The following is a 21,414-nucleotide window of genomic DNA, read 5'->3' on the forward strand; positions in this document are numbered from 1 at the left end:
AGGCCTGGAAACGATGCCTTATGAGGAACGGCTTAGGGAGCTGGGTATGTTTAGCCTGGAGAAGAGAAGGTTAAGGGGTGATATGATAGCCATGTTCAAATATATAAAAGGATGTCATATAGAGGAGGGAGAAAGGTTGTTTTCTGCTGCTCCAGAGAAGCAGACACAGAGCAATGGATTCAAACTACAAGAAAGAAGATTCCACCTAAACATTAGAAAGAACTTCCTGACAGTAAGAGCTGTTCGGCAGTGGGATTTGCTGCCAAGGAGTGTGGTGGAGTCTCCTTCTTTGGAGGTCTTTAAGCAGAGGATTGGCAGCCACATGTCAAGAATGCTTTGATGGTGTTTCCTGCTTGGCAGGGGGTTGGACTGGATGGCCCTTGTGGTCTCTTCCAACTCTATGACTTTATGAGTGCATGGGGACAGAGGCATGGGCCAAGCTGTGCCATGCAGGCTTCAGGAGCCCAACTCAGCCTCACAAGATTGGCAGTGGTGAAATTGCAGTATTCCAAACCCAGATGGACCTGGAAAATGTGGAACATCCCCTCCCTCCAATTCTCTGATGGGTTTGATCCTGCCAGACTCTCAAATCTGCTAGTGACAACCCTGCTCATTTCACCTAGAAAAGAAGAATGCTAGTTTTCTTTACTTCTTGGCTACCACATGTCTTCTGCTCTGCTTTACCTCTGATTTTAACGTAGATAATTTCTAAACTTGTTTCAGAAATGGTGCAGTTTGCCACAGTTTGCCATTCTTTTCTATTTTCTTTCCGCCCCACAAATGACTTTAATGGGGCGGGGGCGGGGGGAGAGCTTCCATTTTGTGGAGGTGACTTTTGGGTTTGCCTTTCTCACACTTCATTTCAAATTGTTCACCCTCAAATTCTTTTTCTGCAATGCAAATTCGCCATGTAAATCTAAAGCATCCTGTGGCATTGTGGTGAGCATCTTTGATCTTATTTTGCTGTGTCCTTGACATTGCCTTCTACTACAGCTCTTAACATATTCCATTTCTTTCTGTATATAGTTCCCAAGTTCATATATAATCTAAATCCTCTGACCACTTCAGCTCTTCTAGAGTTTGGTAGCTCTTTGTGTTGACCCAAGCTGTTGCGATTTCAGTGCATTCTCTGCCTTCTTTTAAATATATATTTAGTTTATGAAGTGGTCTCAGCATCTAGGGAGGTGATACCGCTCAGTGGGAGAGATATACTTCACATGCATAAGGTTCCAGGCTCAATTCCTGGTATCTCCACTTAAAGGATGTGGAAGACTTCTGTCTGAGATACAGCGAATGCAATCTCAGGTTCATTCTCAAGGCAGGGCTGGGGAAGACTGCCAGTCAGAGTTCACAACACTGGGCTAAATGGACAAATGGTCTGACCTGGTCTGCTGCCTTCTCTTTCTTACAGAGTTGTCTTTTTTCTAGTTGCCTTGCATTAGCTGTTTGTCGCTAGCTGTTGTGCTCGTGTGTGGTGTCTTTGTGGTGCTGGTGGCAGACTCTCAGCAGAGACTAGAGGGGACTGAAGTTCTCTGTTTGTCCACAGAACAGATACAGCATGGGAAGAGGCCGTGCAATGTCTCAGTTTGCCTAAACCCTGACCTGGAGGGACCACCACTAAGAATAAGAGGTTAGTTCAGTGTCCATTCAGCCTTGGTTTCACCTCCGCAGCTTCACAACCAAGGAGCTTAGTTAGAGCTGAATGTGATGGTGGTTCTGGCAGACCCCGAGCTGACGTCACTGACCATTGGGCCAAAGCAAACAAGATGAATTTTAACAAGGAGAAATGTAAAGTACTACACTGGGGCAAAAAAAATGAAAGGCACAAATACAGGATGGGAGACACCTGGCTTGAGAGCAGTACATGTGAAAAGGATCTAGGAGTCTTGGTAGACCACAAACTTGACATGAGTCAACAGTGGGATGCAGCAGCTAAAAAAGCCAATGCAATTCTGGGCTGCATCAATAGGAGTATAGCATCTAGATCAAGGGAAGTAATAGTACCACTGTATTCTGCTCTGGTCAGACCTCACCTGGAGTATTGTGTCCAGTTCTGGGCACCACAGTTCAAGAAGGATACTGATAAGCTGGAACGTGTCCAGAAGAGGGCAACCAAAATGGTCAAAGGCCTGGAAACGATGCCTTATGAGGAACGGCTTAGGGAGCTGGGTATGTTTAGCCTGGAGAAGAGAAGGTTAAGGGGTGATATGATAACCATGTTCAAATATATAAAAGGATGTCATATAGAGGAGGGAGAAAGGTTGTTTTCTGCTGCTCCAGAGAAGCGGACACGGAGCAACGGATTCAAACTACAAGAAAGAAAATTCCACCTAAACATTAGGAAGAACTTCCTGACAGTAAGAGCTGTTCGGCAGTGGAATTTGCTGCCAAGGAGTGTGGTGGAGTCTCCTTCTTTGGAGGTCTTTAAGCAGAGGCTTGACAGCCATCTGTCAGGAATGCTTTGATGGTGTTTCCTGCTTGGCAGGGGGTTGGACTGGATGGCCCTTGTGGTCTCTTCCAACTCTATGATTCTATGATTCTATGATTCATTTCGCACAGAGCTTTGGATTACAAGACTAGATATCTCCTCAGCCCAGATTTGAAGTGGGCAACTTGGAGCTCTCACAATGTTCTTCTTTCATAGCAATCGGGTTTTTTTCTCTCATTTATAATCTCTAGCAAAGTTTGGCAACTGTTTCTTTGCAAAAGAACAGCAAGCTGACTCTGAAATTGCTTTGTCTCTCAGGCGTCTTGCTAATCTAACCCCTGTAATGAATTCTGAGCTATCCTTACAGCACAATACAATAGGGGATAGGGAAATTATGCATTCTTATTATGATGTTCTGGTTAAAGTAGGTGACCTCCCCTCGCCCCCTGCTGATATACAGACCTGCAGCTTCGTGTTATCTGCTGGCTTCTACCTGCACACACCAGCCTCCACCTGCCTCAGAATTTTGTGCTAGGGAAGCCATCCGATCCCTAGAGTTAAGTCACAAAGAAGGAGTTAGACCAGGCACATGTAATCAGTACAGCTTTCATTCTGTGTTATCATTGTTGAAGGGCTCTGAAAACCAAGAGTCCATCAAGTTAAAGCTCAAAAGGACCATTGAAGATATCCATTCTTGGACTTGATGGAGGAAGTACTTGCAGAGAAGAAATATTTGTACCAGGATCTAAGTCTGATTCCATTTGATGTTGCAGTAACTTATTTACCATAGGAAAGAGGTTATGTAATGGCAGCTGCAGAAATCACATCTGTATAACTACCATGGATTGCCAGGCTTCTTTGGACATGTTAACCCCCCCAAAACATTATTAATTGCCCAGTAGTTCACTACCTGTCTGTGCTTTCCAGATAGTCTTAGCTCTGTGACCCACTCTCCTTAACCTCTGACTCCCCCCTTCCCAGGTTTACATGGCTTCCCCATGTGTCTTTGTGAAAAAGGCGCTGTAGTGACCCTCTTTCAATCGTACTCTTTCTAAGCCCCAAATCACCCAACATTTATAGATGATGAGTTTACTCTCATATCGGCCTGTTTTGCCTCTGACAGATGCTAGCCATGCAATGCTAAGATTCCATTTCACCTCCTCTGTCTAACTGAAACTGTTTGCCAGGTCTTGATGAATGGACACTTTCAGTCCCCAACCTTTCTTAAAGGTGAGACGTATTTCATCTAACATCACATAAAAACAACAACCCATTGATTGAAAGAATCTCTGGCTGGCCAGCTCTGTTCTGCAGTGCTAAAGAAGGGACCGGAACAGGATTGTGAATGCAAAACTGGGACATCCTCTTGGTTTCTTCTTTTGGTGTCTTTGACTTTGATAGAGAATATCATAGAAGAGCAAGAGACCAAATATGATTGAAGGAGTTCTCCAAACACACTGCTATTTGTGCTTCTAGCACGGCTCTTCATTGGGGACAATCCTTCAGATTTTTGATTACTTTAGAAACATCCCATCACTTTTGATGAAATTTACATCAGCAGAAAGTATTGGTCAAAAGAGAAATCTACTTTCACGTACAAAACAGTTACTTTTGCTTTTTAATCCCATTAATATTCAAGGACCCTTCCTTCCTTCCTTCCTTCCTTCCTTCCTTCCTTCCTTCCTTCCTTCCTTCCTTCCTTCCTTCCTTCCTTCCTTCCCCTCTTTCTCTCCCCCTTCTCTCTCTAGGTGCCACAAAATCTAGCTTGCTGTCAGCACCCAGTATAGTCAGTATGTTTGTACCAGCACCCGAAGATTTTATTGATGACCAGCCGACCATGATGACTGACAAGTAAGCACCTTTCATTTCTTCATTCTAATTGCACACACAAATGATGGCAAACACACAAATGATGAAACAGTCAAAACATCTGCAAAGCTATTCCAGTGCAGGTTCAGACTGGGAAACTTCTCAATTAAAAAGGCTTGTTAAAACAAGAAAGTCTTCAGTAAGCAGTGAAGAGGCAACAGAGACGACACCTGTCTAATACTCAAGGGGAAGCAATTCCAGAGAGTAGTTTTGTGACACTAAGGGCCTGATTCCTACATTGGGCGAAACAGACCTCCTGATATCTGCAGGAGGCCTTCAGCTGCGGAGTGCAGTGGTCTGACTGGTTATATAAGGGGAGAGATGATCTTTCAGGTATCCTGGTCCCACCCTGTATCGGGCTTTATACACTGAAAGCAGCTTTGAACTTAGCCCAGAGGTTAACAGGTAGCCACTTGTGCATTGAGTGGTTTGTCATTTAAGACCAACAATAGACGTAGATTAGATTTATAATTTAGAATAGATTTATAAACAGCAGCAGCAGCAGCAGCAGCAGAGCACTTTGTAACTCAAACACAACTGGAAGTATCTTTAGAAGACTTCCTTAAACTTTTCAAGTAAAGAAAGTATCCTCCTTCTTTATCTTTAAACTGGATTGGGATTGAACAACCCTCGTAACAAAGTACACCTTCAAATAGAGGACTGTCTTGTGTAAAACAGGACATGTGGCCACCCCTGCAGGTGCCCAGAGGCAAATTACTCAGGCAAAAATGTGTTGGGAATGGTATCTCACCTTGCGCTCTGACCATTCCGCATTACTCCTCTGAATGCATTATCAAGTACCAGTGGCTGCAAAAACCTGACTAGCATTGCAATGGGAATAAAAGGAAGTAGAATTAAGATTTTCATTTTATTTTTGTAAATGACCAAATATCTCGTGAGGTTAATTTTGTTTCAGCCGGTTGGTCTGGCTGCTTTCAGAAAGCTTTGGCAGCAGGTAGTAAACTGGGCTAAATGAGATTGACTTTCATGACCTTGCTGGCATTTTCTCCTGCTGCCGCTGAGAGGGAAGAGGAAAATTGCCTGTACAATCCCATTAAGTTCAAATATCACAATCTGTTGGAGACATTAGTGAGTGGTTGATCAAATTACCCAAGCATGCCCATTGGGCCGAGATGTACTGGTTTCCCAATGCTGTTTGTCTCTTTCTGTGCCCTGCGATATTCTGCCTCATCTCTCCTGCATCTGACATGTCCCTTAAGATATCTCTCTCTCTCTCTCTCTCTCTCTCTCTCTCTCTCTCTCTCTCTCTCTCTCTCTCTCTCTCTCACACACACACACACACACACACACACACACACAGCCTGCAGGAGCAGCCTGCCAGTCAGTGCCCAAAGCACTTAATGCTGAATAAATGTCTTCCTTCCTTTCCTGCAAGCCAACCCACTGATCCGTCAGTCATGGCTTTAATCACTGTAGGAATGTAATGTCCTCTTTTAATGCCCAGACCTCTTCTTCATAATTTTCTTACAGGTGCCATGATTGTGGAGCCATCTTGGAAGAGTATGATGAAGAAACATTAGGTCTGGCCATTGTGGTTCTCTCCACGTTTATTCACCTCAGCCCAGATCTGGCTGCTCCTTTGTTGCTGGATATCATGCAGTCTGTAGGAAGGTAAGAAACTTGCCTTGCCTTGCTGCTTTATACTGACTCAGACTAATGGTCCACCTTGCTTAGTATCACCGTCAATGACACAGAATCATAGAAAGGTAGAGGTGGAAGGGATCCCGAGGGTCATCTAGTCCAACCCCCTGCAATGTAGGAATCTCAGCAAAAGAAATCCATGACAGATGGCCATCCAGCCTCTGCTTAAAAACCTCCAAGGAAGCAGAGTCCACAACCTCCCGAGGGAGACCATTCCACTGTCGAACAGCTCTTAAAAAGTTATTCCTGATGTTTAGTCAGAATCTTCTTTCTTGTAACTTGGAGCCATTGGTTTGGAGTCCTACGCTCCAGAGCAGGAGAAAACAAGCTTGCTCCATCTTCTGTGTGACAGCCCTTGAGATATTTAAAGGTGGTGCTGTGGGTTAAACCACAGAGCCTAGGGCTTGCCGATCAGAAGGTTGGCGGTTCGAATCCCTGCGACGGGGTGAGCTCCCATTGCTCAGTCCCAGCTCCTGCCAACCTAGCAGTTCGAAAGCACGTCAAAGTGCAAGTAGATAAATAGGTACCACTACAGCGGGAAGGTAAACGGCGTTTCCATGTGCTTCTCTGGTTCGCCAGAAGCGGCTTTGTCATGCTGGCCACATGACCTGGAAGCTGTACGCTGGCTCCCTCGGCCAATAACGCGAGATGAGCGCCTCAACCCCAGAGTCGGTCACGACTGGACCTAATGGTCAGGGGTCCCTTTACCTTTACCTTTTATCATCTCTCCTCTCCATTTCCCCTTCTCCCGGCTAAACATCCCCAGCTCCTTCAACCATTCCTCATAAGGCTTGGTTTCTAGATCCTTGATCATCTTGGTCACCCTCCTCTGCATACTTTCCAGCTTGTCCACATCCTTCTTAAATTGTGGTGCCCAGAATTAGACACAGTATTCCAGGAGTGGTCTGACCAAGGCAGAATAGAGCGGTACTATTTTACTTCCCTTGATCTAGACATGATACATCTGTTGATGCAGCCTAGAATAGCATTAGCTTTTTAAATAGAAGCTCTCCAGGGTTTCAGGCAGGACTCTCCCTCAGCCCTATCCAGAGATGTCAGGGATTGAATCTGGGAACTTCTGCATGCAAAGCAGATGCTCTGTCACTGAGCTATGCCTCTTGCTTCCCTCCCTTCTGTGGAGAAATGGTTTGCAACCATGAGGTAGTTGACTTATCATTGCTGTCACTTGGTAGTCCTGAATGTATAGGAATGCTTATATCAGGGATGGGGAACTCGTGTTGCTGGACTACAACTCCCATAACCCCTGACTGTCATCCACACTGACTGGGGCTGGTGGGAGATGGAGTCCGACAACATCTGGACACCATGCCATATAAGAAGTGGCATGGAGGAATTTGAAAGGTAGTTAAAGATTGTTGCTGATATCCAAGATGGAGAGGTTCATGTCTTCTAGATGTTGGACTCCAAAATCCCCAGGCAGCATGGCCAATAGTCAGGGTTGACGTAGTCCAGCAACCTTTGGAGCCCCACAGGTTCCCTGTCCCTGGGGGGCCACACTTCTCACTCTCGTGATAAATGGCATGGAGGAACCTGAAAATTGCTTAGAGATTGCTGCTGGGGGATTCTGCCTGGGAACTGATGTAGTTTTGATGCTCAGCCTCACAGTGAGAGCTATCTGGGGAAAACTGCTTCTTGCAGAGGGCAGTGGGCTCCCAGCTGAAAATGTCCTGCCCCCATGTCATATCCTCACCGTTCACTTTCTCCATAATTTATACTTTCACTTGCCTGTGAAGTTGGAAGAGATATTGGACCTGGGCCCATTTGCATGCTAAGTGCACATGCTTTCATCACTTCCTCTTTGTCACGAGAAGGGAAGGTGAATAGAAGTTCTGACAGTTTTGCAACAGTGGGGCCAAGCTGTTCTGCATAGCTCAGTTGGGAGAGCACGACACTTTTAATCTCAGGGTCATGGGTTCGAGCACCCCCTGCATTGCAGGGGGTTGGACTAGATTATCCTTGCGGTCCCTTCCAACTCTACAGTTCTATGATTCTACTATAATGGTTTAGCAAAAGTATGTCAGATTTGCCAGCGAGGTATTGACCAAAGATAGTCTTCATGATTGTGAAGTCATTTTAACTGGGATTTGATTTGATTTGATTGTACCAGCCATTTCAACTATTTTACTTTAATATGAATAAATTGTTTTTGTTTGCCTCCTTCTCCGCCAGGTTGGCTTCAAGCACCAATTTTTCTAATCAAGCAGAAAGGTACAGTACAATCAAAATAAGCCCCCCCCCCAATACAGACCACAAACAAGTGTATAAATATCCCCTGTTTGGTGGAGGTAATTTTGAATTAAGAAAAAAAAAACAGAACAAAAAACCCACAGCTAACATATTTGGTTTCCTCTTCCTTGCTTGTCATCATGCTGTAGTTTGCAGCACCATCCATTGGCAGCCACATGAACTGCTGTGTGACAACAGCCTTACATGTAACAGGAAGATATGCAAGCGGGGGAGGGGGGAGCACTAATTTGAGTGAAGACATTTGAAACACATGCAGTGAATAAATGTTCATTCAGCCCCCCCCCCCCATTAACACTTACTCTTTTCTCGCCACAACAATGTATTTGAAATGAAATTCCTACTGAACAGATCAAAGCGGGTGATGTTTGGTTTAACCATTGTGAGATATGCTTGAAGAATCATGGCATCTCCCTCCCTCTTTATTCCCTTCCTCAGCATGATGATCCCAGGGAATGCTGCAGGCGTGGCCAAGCAATTTCTCCGCTGTATTTTCCACCAACTTGCTCCCAATGGCATACTTCCCCAGCTGTTCCAGAGCAACATCAAAGGTAATGTGCAAATGTCTGAGATTTGTTTCCCTTCCTCTCCCCAACCACCATGCTGAAACTTCTTTGGAAAACAACAACAACCTCAAATGTTGTCATTTACAGATGGAAGTTTTCTACGGACCTTGGCTACATCTCTCATGGATTTCAGTGAACTGAGTTCCATAGCTGCTTTAAGCCAGCTCCTGGAGGTTAGTCTACCATCTCTGTAACTTTCACAATCACTGTTTTCTTTCCACTGGATGTATTTTACATCTTCTCATCTCACACCCTAAACTTTTCTACTCTCGAGTTTAGCTTTTACTGGGGCAGAACTGAAACTGCTCAAACACTTCCATTTTGTGTCAGGCAAACACCACGTTTATTTTTCAATGTGTGTCTTCCCTCACAGCACTAAGAACTAAAGAAGAGTCCTGCTGGATCAGGCCAATTGCCATCTAGTCCAACTTTGGTTTGGGAACCTCAGCAGCAGATTTGTGGGATGGGGGTACACAGAGGCTGGAAATGGGAGGAAAGAAACCCAAAGAAACCCAAAGTCTTGGCACAAATGGATTTTCCTTGAACAAACAGGCAGACATGATTTTCCTTGATCAAACAGGCAGACATGATTACATGTTGTTGTTGTTGTTTAGTCATTTAGTCGTGTCCGACTCTTCGTGACCCCATGGACCATAGCACGCCAGGCACTCCTGTCTTGCACTGCCACCCGCAGTTTGGTCAAACTCATGTTCGTAGCTTCGAGAACACTGTCTAACCATCTCGTCCTCTGTCGTCCCCTTCTCCTAGTGCCCTCAATCTTTCCCAACATCAGGGTCTTTTCCAGGGAGTCTTCTCTTCTCATGAGGTGGCCAAAGTATTGGAGCCTCAGCTTCAGGATCTGTCCTTCCAGTGAGCACTCAGGGCTGATTTCCTTCAGAATGGATAGGTTTGATCTTCTTGCAGTCCATGGGACTTTCAAGAGTCTCCTCCAGCACCATAATTCAAAAGCATCAATTATTCATCAAATAATATCTGTGTCCAACTGCAGTGTGGCACTAAATACCTGTCGCTGGGGGTCAAAAACCAGGGGAGGGACGTCTTTATTCCCTGGTTGTGGCATTTCCAGAGGGATCTTGCTGGTTGCTGTTGAAACTAGGATGCTGGATTAGAAAGACCTTTCATTATAACTGTTATTTAACTCATGCTTATCACACACACACACACACACACACACACACACACACGTATCTCCAGATCAATTTCATTTCTTTCCTTATCATTACATTTATACCCCACCTTTCTCTCCAAGGAGCTCAAGGTGGTTTACATGATTCACTCTTTCATCTTTACAACAACCCTGTGAGGTAGGTTAGGCACCACCTACATATTTGCTTCTCCTCATTCCTGTGATGATGATGATGATGATGATGATAATAAATTTTTATTTATACCCCGCCCTCCCCAGTGAGAGCCAGGCTCAGGGCGGCTGACATCAATAAAATTACAATAAAATGTAAAAGAAAGAAAAACAATTGATTAAAATGCAGATTAAAATACAATTTAGATTTAAAAATTGTTTAAAAATGCAGCCTCGTTTTAAAATGGCCCAAATCAAAACCCAAAGGCCAGGCGGAACAGCTCCATCTTGCAGGCCCTGTGGAAAGATGTCAAATCCCGCAGGGCCCTGGTCTCCTGTGAGAGAGCCTTCCACAAAGTCGGGGCCAATACTTAAAAGGCCCTGGCCCTAGTAGAGGCCAATCTAGCCACCTTATGGCTCAGGATCTCCAAAATATTGTTATTTGTGGACCTTAAGGTCCTCCGCAGGGCATACCAGGAGAGGCGGTCCCATAGGTACGAGGGTCCTAAGCTGCATAGGGCTTTAAAGGTCAAAACCTTAAATCTGATCCTGTACTCCACCGGGAGCCAGTGCAGCTGGTAAAGCACTGGATGAATGTGGTCCCGTGGTGGCAGGGACCCCACAAGGAGCCTTGCCGCAGCATTCTGCACCCGCTGGAGTTTCTGGGTCAGCTTCAAGGGCAGCCCCGTGTAAAGCAAGTTACAGTAATCAAGCCTGGAGGTGACCGTTGCATGGATCACTGTGGCCAGATCAGGGCGAGAAAGGTAAGGGACCAACTGCTTGATTCGGCGGAGATGAGAAAATGCCACCTTAGCTGTGGCTGCAACCTGCGCCTCCATGGAAAGGGAGGCGTCAAAGGTTACACCCAAACTTTTGACAGAAGGCGCTGGCACTAGTTGAGCCCCCGCAAAAGATGGGAGTTGGCCCCCCAACCCCATGTCGTCCTGACCCAACCAGATGACCTCTGTCTTTGAAGGATTTAACTTCAACCGGCTCCCACGTAGCCATCCAGCCACAGCTTCCAAGCACTTGGTCAGTGTGTCCAGGGCCAAGGCAGGACGGCTGTCCATCAACAGATAAATCTCATTCCTGTGATGTATAACATACACCAGCCTTTCCCAACCCGATGCCCTCCAGATGTTTTGAATACCAACCCCCACCAGCTATAGCCAGCACAGGTGTACTGGTTGGAACGGATGCAGGTTGAAGTGCTGTAGGTTAGGAAAGGTTGAGATACCATTGGTGGAATGAAAACAAAAACAAAGTAGTTTGTAATTTGTTTGTTGGAGGGAATAGGAAATCAGTCCCTATTGTTTGCACTTTCCAAAAATGCTCCTCGCCGTCTTAATTTTTTTTTTTTTTGCGAGCAGGGTTTGAATTGCCCATGTACTTATTTTCTTAGGGCTTAAACACCAAGAAGAATTTGCCAGCAGGGGGCGGGATGCTACGCTGCTTGGAGAACATTGCTACGTTTATGGAAGCTTTGCCGATGGATTCCCCCAGCAACCTCTGGACCACGATCAGCAACCAGTTCCAGACGTTCTTTACAAAACTGCCCTGCGTTTTGCCACTTAAGGTACGGTGCTTGCAATCCCAGGTTCAGTCCTTGGCATCCCCAGGTGCTGCTGAAAAAATCACCCATCTAAAACCTCAGAGAGCTATTGCCAGTCATTGTAGATAATGTGAAGCTAGATGCCAGTGGTCTGACCTGGCAATCACCTATCCAATCTGAGTGGAGATTTCTCTCTCTCTCTCTCTTAATTCATACAGGGTTTGGTCAAGGAGGATTTGCACGCTGGCAAATCTGTGTTAGCTAGACGTTCTGCTCAACTTACCCATCATCTAGTACAGTGTTTCCCAAACTTGGGTTTCCAGCTGTTTTTTGACTACCACTCCCATCATCCCTAGCTAGCAGGAACAGTGGTCAGGGATGATGGGAACTGGAGTCCCAAAACAACTGGAAACCCAAGTTTGGGAAACCTCGATCTAGTAAGTAGAAGGCACTGCCATGCACCCCCTGCTAGAGCTGGCTGTCCATGCAGAAGTGGAAGCACTACAAAGTGGTAGCTCTGACCCAAAAGCCCACTCTTAACTCAGACAACTGCCTCTCAGACAGTCTCACACTGTGTGCTTCTGCACTTCTGTGCAAGTGCCTTTTCTTTAGCATTCTTTATACCTGGCAGGGCTACATTACATTTTAAGGGAAGGCACTAACTCTTTCTTCTGTGTCCTCCCCCATTTTCTCCCCAGTGTTCTTTAGATTCTAGTCTAAGAATAATGATCTGCTTGCTGAAGATACCCACCAGCAGTGCTGCCAGAGTAAGTGCTCGAGATTTTATATATTTATATAAAACCTCCCCTCTTCCTCATCATTTCAGGTTTCTTCCTTATCTCTTAGCGGGAAGAGTATTATAGCCAAGTGCAATTGTGCCGCCGTGTCAAGCAGGATAGGAGTTCTCCGAATCTAGGTTGCATTAATGTGTGGGAGGGATTACATTCACTATGTGGGTGGGAGTTTATGTCTTCTTAAGGAGTTGGATTTCTTTCTTTTCTTTTTTAAAATCAGCACCAGTAGATTTACCTAGAGCTTTGCAGTTTTGGCCAAACCAAACCGAGATGAGAGCAAGTACAGGATTTTGTTAATAAAAAATATTGAATAGCAGAGGCTACATTTCTTGGGACTTTCATGTCTGGTTTAATTAAGGGAGGCAAGCACATGCCTTAATGGCACATGGCTGACTGTGTGAGCCAACGTCATTGAAAAATGTTGCATTTTAGGCAATGCGATGGCCAACTTTTTGCCTGCAGCAGTCGGCTTGTGACTTTTAGCTGCACGTGAAAGCTGTTGCCCAGTGTGTTGGACAGCAAAAGATCATCACGTTTGTGTGGACTGGTTTTCTAGACGTGAGGTCAACCAGGCACCTCTAAGTAGAGCAGAGCATGCAGAAGGTCTCACAGCCATTCCCTGGGATTTTCCGGTTTAAAGAGCCAGGTAGCAGGTAATAAGAAAAGCTCTCTGCAGGAGACTCTGGGAAGCCACTGCCAGCCAGAGTAGAAAATACTTGGTTAGATGAACAAATAGCCTGATTTCTATGACTGTTTCAAGAGCTTTGATCTCAAAGAGAATGAGATGCTTTTATCCATGTGCATTTGTGCTCATCCACATGGTTATTTATTTATTATTTATTAGATTTATAGACCGCACTTCATCATAAAATCTCAGCGCGGTTCACAGAATATGGTTCACAGGGAGCCTATGGGAGCTAAACAGTTTCCTTGCTCAACTTGAGAATGCCTCAGGGGAAGAGGATTCTGATCTTTCCTGGAACACTTTGTTGTTGTTGATTTATTAATTGCCTAGTAAACCACTGTTTCAATGGGATTTACATATAATATAATTAAAAGCAGTGAAAAGGACAAAAACAACTAATACTATAGGGTTGTGGGTTCAAGCCCCACGTTGGGCAAAAGATTCCTTCATTGCAGGGGTTTGGACTAGATGACCCTCATAGTCCTTCCAGTTCTATGATGTAAAACAAGGCCAAAACCCTGGCAAATGGACACTCATAGTAAAGGGCCGTTTAACGTAAAGGTAAAGGACCCCTGGATGGTTAAGTCCAGTCAAAGGTGACTATGGGGTTGTGGCTCTCATCTCGCTTTCAGGCTGAGGGAGCTGGCATTTGTCCACAGACAGCTTTCTGGGTCATGTGGTCAGCATGACTAAACCGCTTCTGGCGCAGCGGAACACCATGATGGAAACTAGAGTGCACAGAAATTCTGTTTACCTTCCTGCTGCAGCGGTACCTATTTATCTACTTGCACTGACATGCTTTCGAACTGCTAGGTTGGCAGGAGCTGGGACTGAGCAACGGGAGCTCACCCCATCGTGCAGATTCGAACTGCTGACCTTCTGATCGGCAAACGCAAGAGGCTCAATGGTTTAGACCCATGTCCCTTCAAAAGGCCATTTATCCAGCAGGGAAAAGCCTGTATGAACAAACATGTCTTCAATTGTTTCTGGAAATACATATAGTGCCTGTCATACGTTGACAGGATATCTACTCCATAGAAATTCATATCTTGACAGGAAAGCTATTCCACAGAAAGCCCTACTCAGTATTATTGTGGAGTGGGCTTCTGAGATGTTTGGAAGTTGCAGGAGAAACTCTCCCCCAGAAACTCTCCTGCAATCTGCTGGGTGTATAAGGGTCTCTCAAGTAACCTGGTCTTGAGCTGCGTAGGGACTTATATGTTAGCTCCAACACTTTGGACTTGGCCCGGTCGCAGATTGGCAGCCAGTGCGAATCTTGCAAGCAGAACTCTTTCCAGGAGTTCTCTCAAGGTGCTGGCTGGGAATCCCAAAGTGTGACTACAGTCATTTGGAACAAATCAGTTTGGGCAGCTGCAACTTCATATCCTTCAAGTTAAAAAAAAAAAGGTAGGCTTTGTTATAATGAACGATTTCACAACCCACACACCCTTCATTTTGCTGAAAGAAGAATATATTTCCTGACATGCCCTCCATCTTCCTTTCATTGCAGAGTCTGCTGGAGCCATTTTCAAAATTGCTGAGTTTCGTCATTCAGAACGCCGTCTTCACCCTAGCATATTTGGTAGAGCTGTGCGGTTTGTGTCACAGAGCTTTCACAAAGGTAATTAACTGGCTTGTTTCCTTTTAATTACGCTAGAGACAGGGGCAAATGGGGAACCAACCTACCCCTTATTTTTGTTCTCAAGCGAAATTGATGTTGAAGCAACCTCTGTCCCATCTGCTATTTAAAATTAGAGGTATAGTTGAACGTTACAGAAAGGAGCTGAAACTCTGGCCAAAACCTGCTTGAGAAGTTGTACTTTACCTTTTCCTTGATGGATCTGGGGATAGCTCATTACTAGAAAGCAGGAATCTACCAGGGGTACTTGCACACTAATACATTGGTGCGGGGAACTTTTTTAGCCCAAGGCCCTCATTCTCTTCTGGGCAGCCCTTTAGAAGTACTGTAACATGCTAGAGCCAAAAGTAGGCAGAGCAATTGATACAGCCTACTTTCTACACAAGCTTACACATCCCTATCTATCTTCCATCCACATGAATGTGGGGAATGGAAGTGTTGGCATCTTCCATGTCTGCCATGGTTTGAGAGGTATATTTTTCATTATGTCCACTACTTTCTACCTCACTGCTGTGATATTTGCATTATCAGTAATTCTACTGAACATGCATTAGACCATCCTGACTCTCAAAAATAAGAGAGGTTTCCTCCCCATCTGACAAAAATCCAGATCAATAAACTGTAGGGACATCTGGAGTTCATCTCACAGGGGAGCAAATTAGCTTGGGAGAGGGGGTTAGAGAGTTGGCCTCCCCCCATCTTTCCATTTGCCTATGCGCCAGGACAAAATGCTCAATGGAACAGCAGATGTCATTGACAATAATCCTCTCAGATGCAACATGCCCTTCCCTCCTGCAAGTGAAATCCTTTGCATCACAGGGGATAGGAACTGTGGAGCTTAGACAGATGCATAAACACACGCAGGCCATTGTAGGGCACTGAGCCCCTATGGGAACTCCGATGTGTGTGCTCTATGAGCAAGCACACACCTCACTGGTTTTCTTCTTCTTTCAACTCTATTTTCTTGCTCAAATTCATCTCACAGGGGAGCCTAAATTCCCATGGTCCTTAAATTCCCATGAAAGGGCTTGTGTATGCATGCTACATTTAAATCACATTACTTCCCCCAAAGAATCCTGGGAGCTGTAGTTTGTTAACGGTGCTGGGAACTGTAGCTCTGCAAGGGTAAGCTACAGTTCCTGGGATTCTTTGAGGAATGTCATCTTCTTTAAATATATGGTGTGGATGCAGCCTGGAACTCCCTTTGCAGGATGAGGCTGCTGACTGAAAGGGGTGGTGCTAGGGAAGTTTTAGAAGTTGCCCCTACATTCCTCTGTTCCTTCTGAAAATCTGTTTCAGTGGGGACTGCAGAGTACGGATGAGATGGAGGGATTTTCTTTCTGGAAGCGATATTACAGACGGCAAGAGAACACCTGGTACTGGGGATAATAGCTTCATTGATGCACAGGGAACTGAGGCAGTGCTACAGAAACCTTCTAAAGGGCAGAAAACTATAAGATGGAAGCAGCTGGAGGGAATGGCACATGGTTTCAGTTGTGTCTATACTAATGCACAGAGAACGAGAAACAAGAAAGATGAATTTGAGCTCTTGATACAGAATGGCAAATATGAGCCAATAGGCTTTACTGAAACCTAGTGGGATGAGACTTATGGCTGAAATTTAGAAATTGAAAGGTGTAGCCTTTTCTCGAAGCCACCAACATAAGTCTGACCAAACTGCGGGAGGCAGTGGAAGACAGGAGTGCCTGGTGTGCGCTGGTCCATGGGGTCACGAAGAGTCAGACACGACTAAACGACAAAACAAAACAAAACAAAACAAAACAGCCTTTTCAAAGGGCATAGACCAAACAGGAAGAGAGGAGTAGCAGCATTATATGTAAAGGATATGTACAGATCTGAAGAGATCCAGAGGTTCAAGCAGAGGTTGGTTGGCTTAAGCTGTCGTGGATGCTTTAGTTGAACTGTCAGAATTCCTGTATTGCAGAGGAATGGACTAGAGGACTCTCGGGGTCCCTTCCAACTCTCCTATTCTTTGATTCTGTGAGCATGAGCCTCTCCTGGAACAGAATCTTCATTCATGGAAGGGCAATTCAGGATCTAAGCCTCTGTATGTGGTTTGTATATAAAAGTGATTTCGTGGTTAAATATGGGTTGCTGTGTGATTTTGAGGATGGTGTTACTTTATGGATTGTATGTTATTCTTTTAGTGTATTTGGCTTTCTTCTAAACCGCTCTGTACTTGCACAAAGGGAGGCATATAAATCATCTAAATAAATAGCAGTCAAGGATTTGGTGTTGAAGAATGTTGGAAGCATTAATCTAACCCCGATCTGTTCACTTTTCTTTTAGGAAAGGGATAAGTTCTACTTATCCCGCAGTGTCATCTTAGAGTTGCTGCAAGCTCTGAAGTTAAAGTCTCCCTTGCCAGATACGAACCTTCTGCTTTTGGTCCAGGTACGGAACAAACACTTTTTAAAAAAATGGTTTACTAGTGAATGTTTTCTTCCTTGCTTAAGATATTATGTTGTCTGAAATGAGCACCAAATGGCATCCAACCTCCTTTCCTTAGGCCAAGGAAAATACTTCAACAAGTTTTGCTGCACCATTAAGACTTCAGTTTCTGCTTTAGAAATACAGTATAGGAGAAGAAATTGCCTTGCCCCCCATTTTCCTCCAGCACAAGTGAAATTTCATTCACTACAAATCTGCATCCAATCCATTATGTTAGAGATAGGAACAAACAATTTGCAAATTGAATTACAGCTGTTTTCAAGGACAGCCCCCCCCTGAAATTAAAAACACCGCTGTAACCCCCATGCCCCATAGCAGCACACCTGCAATTCATAAACATACAATATTTCCATTTGTGTAATGGGAGGGAGGTGGCAATTAATGAAACAAAGCTATTTGCAAACCAGTGTCCTTTCAGAAGGAGACCAGATTGGCTGAAATGATAACAGCTTTTAAAACACTACCCTTCCCCCAACCAGCTAGTGAAATATGTATAAATAAATAGACATGTGACATTAGAATCTCCAGTGTGCTCCTTTTTCAAGCAAACCAAGCCAGAGTCTAGAATTTACCATCAGTGAATTACAAGAGCACAAGAATTGTTCTTGCTGGATCAGACCAAGCCTAGCCTATTCCAGTATCCTGTTTCTACAAGTGACCAGCCAGGTATCTTGGACATAGAACCATAGAATTGGAAGAGACCCCAAGGGTCATCTAGTCCAACCCCCTTCAATGCAGGAATCTCAGCTGAAGCATCCATGACAGATGGCCATCCAACCTTTGTTTAAAAACCTCCAAGGATGGAGAGCTCAGCACCTCTCCTGGGAGTCTCTTCCGCTGCTGAACAGCTCTTACTGTCAGAAGCTTTTTCTGAATGTTTGGTTGGAATCTCATTTCTTGTAACTTGAAGCCATTGGTTCGAGTCCTACCCTCCAGAGCAGGAGAAAACAAGCATGCTCCCTCTTCCACGTGGCAGCCCTTAAGATATTTGAAGATGGCTACATTTAGAAGGAAAGTATGGAAGGGAAGCTCTTCCCCCACTACACCTACTTCCAAGATATACTCTCTCTGAACATTGAGGTTTCAGTTAGCATTCATAAGGGCATTTTCACACATGACACTTTAAAGTGGTTGTTGTGTCAACTGCGAGATTAAACACTGTTGGCTTCATAAAATATTTAAAAATTAACACTTCTTGTGGCCACATCGGAAAAAGAGAGGCAGGGCACAAGACCAGGGATAGGCTGGTCCTGGTAGTATCAGGATAAACCATGGACTCAGCTGCATTAAGCAAAACACAGCATTTCAAATTTGTTGTAAACATGCAACTCCAGATGGCGCTGTAGAGCACAAAACTTTTCTATGCAATTTTACATAGGGTTTTTTTATTTCTTCCGTTATAACGATTTAATTTATTACTTATTTATAGCGTTTTTTCCCTATGAGTAGATCTACCCGATGACTTATAATGACATTTGAAAGGCCTCCTCCTTTTTACAGGTTAGGGTAGATTAGAGAGGGTCTTTGGGAAATGTCTGCATCAGCTTTTGCACATAACTAAGAAACATTTGAAAGAGTACAGTGATTTTAACCTGTATTCCACATAACCCCGTGGAATATTCATTAGCTTATAAAGGGTTGGAATAGGGGAGGGAGTGTTTTTGGTTCCATGGGTCATTATGTCATGTGACTGACAGGTGATTGACACTCACTTGTCAAAATACCTTGCGTGGGGTTTCCAAGCACTGGACAGCCAGTAGCTAAAAAGGATTAAAACGTGTAATGTCTGCATATCTGGAAATGTTTGCCTAAACAAAAATGTTTTAAGCAGACATTGAAAAGAATACAGAACTCAAAGTGGTGAAGCAAGAGCAGCTGGAAAAAACCCAAAACTTTACAAAAACAAGCTATGGTTTGCTTGATGATTGTCATGGGGCAACACATGGTTAACTCCTGTTAACCAAACCATGGTTTAGTGTTAAGTGTGAGCTAGGCCACTTAGAGAGCTCCCTCCAAATTAAATCACCCTTCCTCCGTATTGGGCCTGAAGGACTCCTGCACTACCAGAATGGAAGGAAAGCCCACAGCAGATGTTGCTCACTAGAGAGACACACAACTTGTTTTTTTTTTAAATACAGCAGCCTGACAGTAGCCATCCTCCACTGCAGAATGACTGGGCTGGCAGTTGCTGGCACTTAATCACATCGAAATGACAAGAAGCTGAAATGGAAGTGACCTGAGTGGCCCACGGCGCAATGCACAGCTCTGCAGACTTGCTCCCCGGGTCACACACAGTTCCACATGATTGACAGCCTCTTTTCTTTCCCCCCTCCGAAGTGCCTGGCGCTGCGCTCGGGCATATGTTTCTACGAGCCGCAGCTTCTTGTAAGCAACGGGCACATTAGTCAGAGAAAATTAGCAGTTGCCAGGAGAGTTGGAAAGTAACATTGACGTTCTAAATTACAGAGGGTTTAGAATTTCCCTAAAAACAACTATTATAATATCAGTGTTAAGAGGAGAAGCTCTCTCTCTCTCTTTCTCTCTCTCTCTCTCTGTGTGGTTGTTAGGGGGGGGGGTGATACACCAGGTAGTGGGTTCAGAAAAAAAGGATGATGTTTGCAAGTATGTTGGATCAGGCCCTTCCCCATTAATTAAATGCAGATGAACCTGGAACCTTTATTTACCGGTATGTATTTAAAAAGAGGAGAGGGCAGTCCTTTCTGCCTCTTGGACTCTGTGCCAAGCAGGCAACGTTACACAGAATGACAGAGTACTTGCCCCCCACCCCGACAATTCCCCCCACCCTACAAGAAACACATGCACACATATGCACAAAGGGTCTGGGAATGGCACTCTGTTTGTCATGGCATACTGCGATTGCCAGTTTTTAGGGCATTTTTTTAGGACTGAAGGTTAGGACGAGCTACTCATGGCAGCTCCGTCCTTGTTTGAAGCGTTGGGAAGCACTCTGAGGCCGCCATGCTTCTTGAATACCAGTTGCTGGCAACCACAGGAGGGGAGAGTGCTCCTGTGCTTGTGGGTTTCCCACGGGCATCTGGTTGGCTCTTGTGAGGACAGGATGCTGGACTAGAGGGGCCATTGGCCTAATCTAGCAGACCTCTCCTTACATTCTTAAAGCTTTTTTCTGTGAGGCAGGCGGGGGGGGGGGTTCGTTTCCCCTTGGCTGCCTTGTGCCAAGGGTAAGTCTCTCCTGCCCCTCGCATCCCACAAAAAAATTGCTAGAATTCAGCAGCATCCCCTGCAAAAGCCTCTGAACCCCACCCCATAGCTGCCAAGTTATCCCTTTTTTTAAGGGAAATTCCCTTATGCTGAATAGGCTTCCTCGTGAGAAAAGGGAAAACTTGGCAGCTATGCCCCACCCCCACTTTGGTGGGAGCTGAATGGCGCTATGGAACTTGGGTGTGCATTTTTGGCTCAAGCCCTAGCACCAACCTCTCCCAACCTGGTGCCCTCCATATGTTTTGACCTATAAATACCTTCCTCCCTGGCCACAGGGGTTGGCAGGAGTTGCGGTCCAAACAGTCTGGAGAGTGCAAGATTGTGGAAGGATTACTTATGTAATCATGGGTCTTCCACGCCCCCTAAGAAGAAGAGGTCTGAGGAAGGCTTCCTCAACCACCCTGCTAAAGATGTCCCTAAAAGGAGGACATCTTCTGCTCATGAATTTGTGGGTCTTCCTCCACCCTCTGACCTTACTGGGTTGCCAGATGGATCCAGTCCCACACCCCTGGTATATAAAGAACAGGAAGTGACCTACCACAATGGCAAGGTGGTAGAATGAAGGTGGGGCATTGAAATACCCCTTAATACTCCTGTATTTAGAAGTGAAGACACTAGCTGCGTGAGACATGTAGGGACTCTGGCTGCTGCTTGATTTGACAAAGATAGCAGTACGGGGGCTAAGAACGTTAAATAAGAAGCAAGGTGGGCTGAATAACAAAAGATATATTCCTGACATTTACATTTGATATCCCAATTATTCCCACGTTACTCATCGCTGTCAGAATTGGTAGTGACACAAAACAAGAGGAAAGAGTGTGGCTTTCTTTACGCTGGAGGATTGAATAGTTTGGGTAGGTGTATAATCTGCATGAGGTGTTCCCATGAGCACCCCTTCCCTGCGAGGAGAGCAGTTGTGGGGCA

At 45.0% G+C, this 21,414-nt stretch overlaps 1 protein-coding gene across 6 annotated transcripts in view; it reads left to right on the forward strand.

Moving 5' to 3' along the window:
* Window positions 1-21,414, forward strand: part of UNC79 (unc-79 subunit of NALCN channel complex) — a 155,601-nt gene that overhangs the window by 114,638 nt on the left and 19,549 nt on the right. For 5 of the 6 annotated variants that reach the window (XM_035106977.3, XM_035106932.3, XM_088672873.1 and 2 more), the window contains 10 exons: window positions 1,547-1,630; window positions 4,177-4,279; window positions 5,789-5,929; window positions 8,150-8,188; window positions 8,663-8,775; window positions 8,878-8,963; window positions 11,511-11,684; window positions 12,359-12,427; window positions 14,650-14,760; window positions 17,089-17,193. In XM_035106977.3, coding sequence (XP_034962868.2) covers window positions 1,547-1,630; window positions 4,177-4,279; window positions 5,789-5,929; window positions 8,150-8,188; window positions 8,663-8,775; window positions 8,878-8,963; window positions 11,511-11,684; window positions 12,359-12,427; window positions 14,650-14,760; window positions 17,089-17,193 — 1,025 coding nt within the window. The remainder of the gene's footprint in view (window positions 1-1,546; window positions 1,631-4,176; window positions 4,280-5,788; window positions 5,930-8,149; window positions 8,189-8,662; window positions 8,776-8,877; window positions 8,964-11,510; window positions 11,685-12,358; window positions 12,428-14,649; window positions 14,761-17,088; window positions 17,194-21,414) is intronic. The other variant, XM_035106951.3, reaches the window with a different exon arrangement.

This window comes from Zootoca vivipara, chromosome 1 (assembly GCF_965207765.1).
Source record: "Zootoca vivipara chromosome 1, rZooViv2.hap1.1, whole genome shotgun sequence".
In the NCBI taxonomy this organism is placed as follows: domain Eukaryota; kingdom Metazoa; phylum Chordata; class Lepidosauria; order Squamata; family Lacertidae; genus Zootoca; species Zootoca vivipara.